At 54.8% G+C, this 9,131-nt stretch overlaps 1 protein-coding gene across 1 annotated transcript in view; it reads right to left on the bottom strand.

The window, feature by feature from the left end:
• Positions 1 to 2,146: 2,146 nt before the first annotated feature.
• The window catches only part of IGSF9B (immunoglobulin superfamily member 9B), a 32,960-nt gene continuing 25,975 nt past the window's right edge, over positions 2,147 to 9,131 (bottom strand). Inside the window, exons 19-20 of the mRNA XM_075521200.1 lie at positions 2,802 to 2,923; positions 2,147 to 2,381 (exon numbers count right to left, since the gene is read on the bottom strand). Of these exons, the coding sequence (XP_075377315.1) occupies positions 2,158 to 2,381; positions 2,802 to 2,923 (346 nt within the window). The 3' untranslated portion in view covers positions 2,147 to 2,157. The remainder of the gene's footprint in view (positions 2,382 to 2,801; positions 2,924 to 9,131) is intronic.

Below are 9,131 nucleotides of genomic sequence, written 5' to 3'. Positions count from 1 at the left end.
AGAGGATTCATTGTCAAGTGGTTCAAACCTAAGTCAGGGCTTCGAGATTGGAAAAGACGCGGTGCTCCGCTTTTCACGGCTGTGGGTTTCCGAGCGTCCTGCTGGGAGAGGAAGCACAACCTCTAAAACCAGGTATTTGTAGGCAGGGCGATAAACAGGCTCCTGCCTAAAAGCTCCTGGGGAGCGTGGCGTGGTCGGAGTGCCGTATCCTGACCGCCTGGCCGAGAGCTCACGTCTTTCTCCAAACATCTAAGCCCTTCAAGGTTCAACCAGCAGCAAGAGCAATAACCAAGGCAAAGCAGAATTAAAGGCGAGATTGCGGAGAATCTCTTGGCAATTCTACCTGGGAATAAACAAAACTTTCGTATGCAAATGGAGAGCCTGGGGCAAAAAACATGCCTACAGGCTCTTCGATTCTCCTGACGCTTCTTCTACAGCCTGAATCCACTCAAAGCAAGAATATCCACATGAAACACTCGGTATTTTATTCCCAGGCAGGCTGGAGGGTTTAGCACTTTACCGCAGAGGAAGAAGTGTGCAAACCTGGATGCAGCGGTCGATTTTACCACTTCAAAAAAAAAAAATCTCTAAATATTTTAAAGGTAGGGATCACTTGGTATTAGCACTCAGCATTTACTCATGCACTTGCAGTCTGTAGGCGACCAAGTGCTTGTCCAAAGTGCTCAAATATGACTTATCCCCATTTTACAGATGGGAGAACTGAGGCACAGAGAGGTTGAGTGACTTGCCCAAGGCCACGCCGTCAGAGAGTGGAGGCAGAGCAGGAAAGCGAGCCCAGCCGGGCCGGGCTACACCCTTCCTGCTAAAAAGAAGGCCTATGCAACCCAGAAAACCACCAGCTGCCAAACCTACTCTAAGTATTTTGAAGAGGAAATACATTCTGGTGAAGAGTTAGAACAGCGTTTCCGAGGGGAACAGCGGGTCTCCTCGGGTGGGGCAAAGGGAGGGACACAACCCCAGTGGGTGTCACAGCCTACACGGCCGGACTGGAGCAGGAGAAAGAAGGGGGAAAAACAGCGAAACCAGCAGCAACGCATTTTAAGCTGACGCGAAACAGCGGGCTTAGCTTTGCGCGGTCGCTCCGAGAAGCCATCTCCATCCGCAGAGCTGGGGATTTTCCAGCCGCTCTCGTCTGGGCTCAGCATCTGCCGACGGAGGCTTTTGGGACCACACAGCCAAACCCCCTTCGCTCGCACGCCTGCGGCGGCATCTCCCCGTTTTGCAGTTACGAATAAAGATTACAAATGTTACTGCAGTAAGAAATCACATTACTACACAGCACTGAAGAACATTTGCCAGCAATATACGGAGTGTCGGGAAGAATTAATCAAAACCACCCTCATCAAAGCTGACACGCACCGTACTTTGGGGGAAAACACCCTTGGATGAAGACAGTCCCATACCTGCGTGCTCGCACAGTGTTGAGTACATGTTAACAAGGTTCAAATGCATTTGCACAGACAAACGGTGATTTCTCATATCTCAGACAGATTCGAAGGCTTGGGGTCTTTCTGGTTTTCCCTTTCAGAGATAGGTAAGGAAAGATGTCATGGATGGTTTTGTTGCTGTTATCTTCACATAAGAGGAGGCTGGGAAGGGGAAGGCAGGGAGATTTTCACAATTACAGCTTTCCTGGGATTATTTGGTCGTGTTTTTATCCTAATCAGATTCATGGGATTACCAGTTCCCGTCTGGGTTGTTAGTTTCTTGTCAATTAATTACACCCTGTGTCATTTAATTTCTTCCGGCGATTGAGGGCCAGCTGCTCAATTCCACACTTTCTCCCTAAACGCGCGCTGCAGAAGCAGATGTCAAAAGCTCCGTCTATGCCTTTTAAGCCTAGAGATCTTTTCCGAAACTGAGGTGCAACGCCCCCTTCCCCACCCCATCGAAGCCATCCGGGGCGGGGGGAGAAGCGGATCCGAGGAGCGCCCAGCCCCAGGCATCCTCCCCTTCCCCCCCACCCTGCCCCAGGGTCCCCCCAGCTCGTCCCCGCCACGAGCTGCTGAACCCCCCCCGGCAGAGGCAGCAGCGTGGGGGGGGCGTCCCCCCTTCTCCCACCGCCTCCATCCCCCCGCGCCGCAACGCCGGCGCCCTCCACCCCCTCCCGTTTAACCTTCTTGGGCCGGCGCTAGGCTAAAGCAACGTGGCGTGCCCGCCGGTGTCGTCGTGGTCCACGCTGTTGAGAATGGCCGTCTGGTCTTCGGGGAGCTGCCGGTGGCAGAGGTCGTCCTTCAGCGCCGAGAGGCGGGCGAAGGGGTCCTGACGAGGGTGTCTCTTCTTCTTGCGGAGGCAGACAGCTTCGTCAGGCCACAGTACCTGAGAGCTGGGAAGGTGCTGAACCTGGGAGGCAGAGCCGTCTGCGGGGGGAGAGAAGGCAGATGGAACCGCAGCCGGCAGCTATAGCAGCGCCGGCAGCGGGCAGAGCGCTTCGCGTGCCGTAAGAGGGAGGTTATGGCAAGTTTGGCCCCAAACCCAGCTGCTCGGCGAGGAGGGAGCATCAGGACAAATAAATTAACACTCAAAAATAAAATTCCAAAAGAAATCACTGAAGATGGGAAGAGACACACGGAAGGGGAACTCGGTTTGGAGGCGGGGAGGAGCAGGGGAGGGACAGCCTGCAGGTGAGCAGCCATCCCTTCGGGGCAGGGGGCGAGGGCAGCATCCGGGCACGGGCTCGGAGACCCCCCCGGCGCCGGAGCCGGCAGGGACCCGCCCGAGCTCTGCCCACGGCGGGACAGAGGGGATGCTGTTGGGGACCACGGGATCCTTGCACTCACTGGATTGTTTTCTGGATTTCGAGGAGCCCTTGGATGACTTTTTGGGCTTCTTTATCCGCTGGTATTTCAGAGCTTCAAGCCTCTCAGGTGCAGCAGCGTCCCCGGACGGAGATGGACGTTTTCTAGGAATGAAAAGCAGACAGGCACCGTCAGCGACTCTCAGCCACGCTCGGGCCTCCGGACGTCCCCGGTGGGGGATCGGTCGACCCCAGCCAGCTCTGCCATGGAAAAGGAAAAGGTGAGAAACCCGGGGCCGAGGGAGCGGGGCCAGCCAGGCGTGCCGGAGCGCGGGGCGGGAGGAAGCGAGGCGCCTGCGAGTGCCGCTCCGCGGGGTCCCCGCCGTCCCCCTACGTCTATTCCACCTTGCCGAGTGGTGCCACGAGCCCGGCCAGTCCCGCTGGCCACGTCCAACGCCGGCCCCTCAAGAGAGCCGCTGGCACCCCAGCTCACCTGCCTGCCATGCCAGCACCGCTAAACAAAAAAGGACGGGGCAGATCCTATGTCCGATAAGGCATTTCTGGGAAGTGGTGGGAAACCCCTTGGGATGGAGAGAGAGGAAGAGACAGGCAGAAGCGGCACGGCAGCACCGAGACGGGCACCGTGAGCCATCCGGGGCGGACAACACCGGCGCCACAAACAGCGGGGAGGCAGGATCCTGCTCGGCCCTGCTCCCACAGCCAAAAAAACCAGGGGCCACACGACAGACAGGGACATGAAGGGCACACGCCGACACAGCCGGGAGCGGTACCTCGTTCCCAGGTCCCTGCTATAAGCGACAACAGAAACACAACAGCACAGGAGCGTCTACTCCTTCAGACCGAGAGGCTGGGAGCTGGGTTTTCTTGCCCTGCGGGACAGGACGTTGAAATGGAAACACTGACAAGGTTTCGTTGCGAGGGACAAGGAGGGGATTTGCAAAGGGGTATTTCCCGCAGGAGAGCCAGAAGTTGGGATAGTTTTCCAGCTTTAGCCCCTGAGTAACTCTTCTACAGGAACGAGCTCAAGGTTAAGTGGTCTCCGCTTTGCAAAGGGATTTTTTTTGCTCTATTTTCTTTCACTGTACCTGTTTTTCCTGTCCAAGGACTGGACAGTATGACTGCTGTGGAGAGCAGAGCAGTAGAGGAAAACCTTTTCTTTAGGAGAGCATCAGCCCAGCTCTCATCTATAACACATCACAGCATCCCCCCCCCCCCTTGCTGCTTTCCCATTTCCTTCCCCCTCTCCATTTTACTTTCACGTCCCTCCAAGTTGCACCAACGCCTAATGCCGCAGAAGAAGCTGAGTCAAGGCAGCAGAGGCCACAGGTAACGACCTGGGATCAACCCGAGTCATCACAGAGCAACCTGCACACAAGGCGCCCAGAGATGACGGGGGAAGCATCCACAAAGCGCCTTTCATTGCAATAAAGCCAATGCTCGAAGCCGGGCTCCGGAGAGAAAAGCCTGGGGATTTAAACCCGCGTGCCTCTAACAAGCCTGTCCTACCCTTCAAAGGAGGAGCTGACACTCTTCTGCTCTCACAACTTGGTCACCGGAGGTCAGCGACCAAACCTTTTTAGAACAGCCACGCAGAGGACGGCATTGAGGGCAACTCCTGCATCTTCACGCAACTGCGACCGGGAGAGGGTTCAGCAAACCCCGCAAGCCACAGGCTCTGCACAAGGCAGCAGGATGGGCAGGTGGAGGAGCCGCCTCGGCCGGCTGCGAGGACGCAGCATCGGTGCCTTCAGACTCCTGCTTTGTCACCAAAAAGCTGTGGCCGAACTCATCCACCTCGTTCCCGGTCTGTCGGTAAGACGAGACCCATCCTGTGTCGCAAAAACGCTGCCGGTGCTGGCGGGAGCAGCAGGGAACGGGCGAGCACACGGGCTTGAGGACAGAGCCCCAGCGTACCGGGGCTGCGGTACAAGAGCACATCCACCCACAGCGAGTTTGGAGCTTCTCATCTCCCTTGGGTTTCAGGTGGAGCCTCTCCGGCACTGAAGACACCCCGCAGTAGCAACGCTTTACATCCGAGATGCCGAGCAGCTGCCAGAGCTGTGATACTTCAGCTGGAGTGGCACAGGCCAAGAGCTCCCAAGGGATTTTTCCCCATGGGGAGCGGAAGGGGTTGTTTTTGAAGATGTGCAACTGCAGAGCTTCTCCGTTCTGCTAGCAGCACCGGAGAGCACCAAGAAAAGCGCAGCGTGAATTGATGAAGCAGCTGGGGCACAGCAGATGCAATGGAAACCCAAAGACTGGGGTACAGAAAAGTCCCTTTTCATGTTTCCCATCGCAACAGAGACATCAAGGCGTGGATGCTCCTGGAGAGCCTCTGTTCCAGCTCCCAGCAGAGCAGCACGTCAGCCGAAGATGAAGCACCTCATTAGACAAGCTGGTAGTCCCGCTGGCTGGATCCAAGCGAGAGCCTTCCCTTGTAGGAAAGACGACGTTTACAAGCCTGTACAGCTGCTGTGCTTAAATGCCTTCTTCCCAAGCGCAACCAGCCTCTCGTGAGAGATGCCGCAAGCAGCAGCATCCCAAGCTCTGTTGGAGCACTACCCGCCGAGCTGCACCAACGCCGACAGCCGCCGGGCTGCACCCTGTGCTCAGAGTAAGACGACAGTGACCCGAAGGGCCAACAGCATGGGACTTCCCTGCAGTAATTCCTGCTCGAATGGTCAACAGCAGGCTTTTTCCATTTTATATCCACCAAACACAAATATTTGCACAATAGTTACGGTCATGTAGGCACTTGGCTAATTGCAACCTTGACTACGCCAATCCCAGTCCGTGTCCCACGGAGCTCCCGTGTGCCAAGCCCTGGATGCCGGCAAGCTCAGCAATCCTGTCGCCGTCCTGCCCATCGGCATCTGTCTTCCACTGCCTGTTCCCACCGCCCAAACAACTTTGCTAATATTATTAAAGCACAACTTGTAAAGGGCTTTTGCTCTTTCCATTCTTTTTTCCTTCTAAGAAGATGCTATTGTGGCATGTTGACAAAATTAGACAGATTTACGCAAGGGATTATGAGGAAATTGCCTGAAGCTCATTTCCACTAGTTCTCCATAATTGGACTTGTATTTATACACACAAATATAAACAGCAAGCGCACTGAACCCATGTGTCACCATAAATACTGTCTGACCTCTGGCAAGGAAGAGATACAGTGGAGGACGAAACGATGCTACTCACCAGCCAAATTTTATCTGCTCTACCCACCCTTTATTTCTGCAAAGGACTCCGATTCTTTCAAATTAATTTTCATTTTAAGCTCAGCCAAAAGCCTCTTCCTGCCCCCATAGTTAGCATTTTGGGCAGCTGCCCATGCATGAGAGATATCTTGAACACCAAGAGGTTCAGGGAGGTGGGCGAACTTCTTCTAGAGACTTCAGTGTAGAGCCAAGCAAAGGAGCTTCAAGAAGCACACATGAATTCCTGACGCAAGCCTTCTGTGAGACACCACAAACACCCAGTGCAGCAGTTTTCCTTGAGTCTTCAAAGGACAACCCTTCTGAACGAGCAAGGGTCTGAACTGCACGGACAGAGAGGTACTGGAGAGGCCACAAATGTACTGAGGGACCTCAGAGAGCCCCAGGACAGGAGGAGGTAGCTACGGGAGAAGAGCTATCCAACCCAACACACATCTCAGCTGCTCTTCTTCAAACGTCTTTCCACGTATGAAGCAAAGATGTAAGGGCGAAGGCCCACTGAAAGCATCACTAACCTTTTTCCACCCAAAAGGGGGAACCCATGTAAAGGAAAGGACTGGGAGATTCAAGGGCACAGTACGCGTATTTCACTCATGGAGGTCTCACAGCACGTGTTCCCTGTCTCCTCCTCTCCTTGAGTCAAGACAGTGCCATCCAGGAATAGTTTGGACATGCTAGAACATCCTCTTGGATCAGTTAGAGCATCCACTTGGACCAAAGCCCACCATGTCTCAGCCACTGTGTCCTTCAACACTTCATCCTACTCAGATGGAGAGCTCAATTCGCCTACACGAGGCTCCATTTCAAGCTCAAGTCCTGCACGATCCCATGAGATGTCCTGCAAGTCGGAATTCCCCCTCTGCTCTGAGGCAGCGCTGGCTGCTGCCTCCATCCCGGGATGCCACGGTGCATCGCTTGAGATCCTTCAGCGCAAGAGGTGCTAGAGAAACACGGCGGTGACGGCCCCTTGTCCCAGAGCTGCTGCTGCTGCCAAAGCACCGCAATGAAGGAGGAAGGGGCTGGTCACAGCGGGGAGCACACCGGAGAAGGGGGTCCCTTCTACAGGTCTGCAGACACCACAACTCATCTACACAACAAACTTCACCATGCTGACGGGAGAGGAGCAGGGAGGAGAGAGGGCGAGGGAAAAGGGGCCGGACTGGAGAGGAAGAGGGGGATACAGTCATGGGGAAGGGAGGGAGAGAGGAAGATAAATGAAAAACAGGAGTGAGAAAATATATAAGTAAATTAAAGAGACTGAAAAGAAAAAAAAAAATAATAGTAATTAAGAAAGAAAAGAAAAACGCACTCAGACAAGCGGACTCACAACTTCTCCAAGCGGGAGGAGGCATGAAACACATGCAGAGGATCAGCACATGGACGGTCTTTAAAGGGGAACCTGTTTTCTTTCAAGCGGGGAGCGAGGGGTGCTCCTCCTCCCGCAAGCCTGGCACCGACGTCCCTCCGTCACTCAACGCTACGCTGCGGCCAAGGCCCCCAGCTCCCGGCATCAGCAGCGCTGTCCCGGCAAGGGGGGCCGGGCCGGCCGCCCGGGGCAGGCTGCGGTGCCGAGGGGCACGGGGGCCTGGTGCCTTGTCTGTGGTTTTTGGGTTTCCCTCTGCAGGGAGACGACAGCCTCCTCCTCCCCATTAGGAGATGCATCACCACGCGCTGCATCCAAAGAGAAGATGGGAAAACTGCTCGTGCCGACTCAGTAACGGCATTATTTCTCCCTTGCCCATTGGTAAAAACTACCCGACCTTCACCCAGCGAAAGCCACCACGCTGCAGCTGCCACCGAGCCCGCAAACAGCCTCTCCCTCTCCTCCTCTCAGCTTTTATTACTGCAGTACAGAAATCTGGCTGGTCTGGTATAAAAATCCCTGTGCTCCGCATGCACTGACAATTTTATGACCCCAAATCATCAAGAAATTACTTGGCTGGGCTCTTTACAGGATTCCTCGCTTATTAAAGGGAGATTTATTCTTCTGGCTTCCCCTTTTTGGGGATAATGACTCTGGAGTCACTCCTGCGACTCCAACCCCCGGCAGCGTCTCGGAGTAGGACGCATGGCTGCTCCTCAGCAAACGTCCTGCTGGGCAATGTGACCCTGCTCCTGAAACCCCATCAGCCCACGGCACCCAGCACTGGAGACGGGAGCCAGCCAGGATCTGTGCAAGAGCCACACTGAACTCAGACATGAGCCTGGACTCACCTCTGCTGCACTAAAGCCATGTTCACTCGTGTCCCTAATGCTCCCGGAGCACGGAAGCACCACGGAAAAGAACAGAGAAAACAGCCATGTCCTCGCTGAGGGCTTCCTCGTTTCTCAAGAAGTCTGGCACAGTCCAGATCTCACCAAGGCTTCCTGCTAGCTTTGTTCCTCATGGGTCACCCTGCTCTGGGATGAGCAGGGGAAAACAGAAGAAGAAGGTGGCCAAGCGCTTAAGAGCTTTGGAGGCTACAAGGCTCAAACTGGAGGGGTTTTGCCACGCCAAGAGGATGGCTCCTCCATCCCATACCTGCTCCCACCGCCATGACCTGATACTCCTTCCTCTCTCCTGCTCTTCCCACCCAAGGACAACCCTCCATATCAGCTGGAGGAATTCCCCTCGTCTGGAAACATCTACCTGATTTCTCTAGGCATCTCATCTCTCTCTCTCGTGAGGCTCTTTTCCAGTCCTACAAGGCTCCTCAGGCTGTTAGGAGAGCATCAGCCAGGACCGTCACTCTTCCCATCCGAAGGAGCAAGGCTTAAGTTTTTGTAAGACCTGTCCTAAGGAAGCCTGGGCATGGCCAGGCCCTAGAAACGGTCCCATCTGCAATCCCACCTCTCCTTCCATAACCAGCCCGGCTGACAGCCAAATGGGTCAGCATTCCCACTCCTTGGGGTCAGGAATGACTATTATCCCATCTGGCTTGAGCAGTTTTAGTGACATTCTCTGCTTGTAAGGTCTGAAAACCACCTTCCAATTACTCCGTCCCAGTTCCAGGGACGCCCGTGGCCATCTAGGAAACCGGCCCCATGAAGGCAGCCCGAGAGGTATTTTCTTGGGAGAGTCTTTCAAGATCTGCTTAGGGCTGTTTAATTACAGCTGGGTCAGAAAAAGCCTTAAAGATTTCTCCAAGGAGTACTTCAGA

The sequence above is a fragment of the Mycteria americana genome, chromosome 19 (assembly GCF_035582795.1).
Source record: "Mycteria americana isolate JAX WOST 10 ecotype Jacksonville Zoo and Gardens chromosome 19, USCA_MyAme_1.0, whole genome shotgun sequence".
Classification (NCBI taxonomy): domain Eukaryota; kingdom Metazoa; phylum Chordata; class Aves; order Ciconiiformes; family Ciconiidae; genus Mycteria; species Mycteria americana.
Note: the sequence above shows the minus strand (reverse complement) of the source record. Positions and strands in the feature narration are given on the sequence as shown.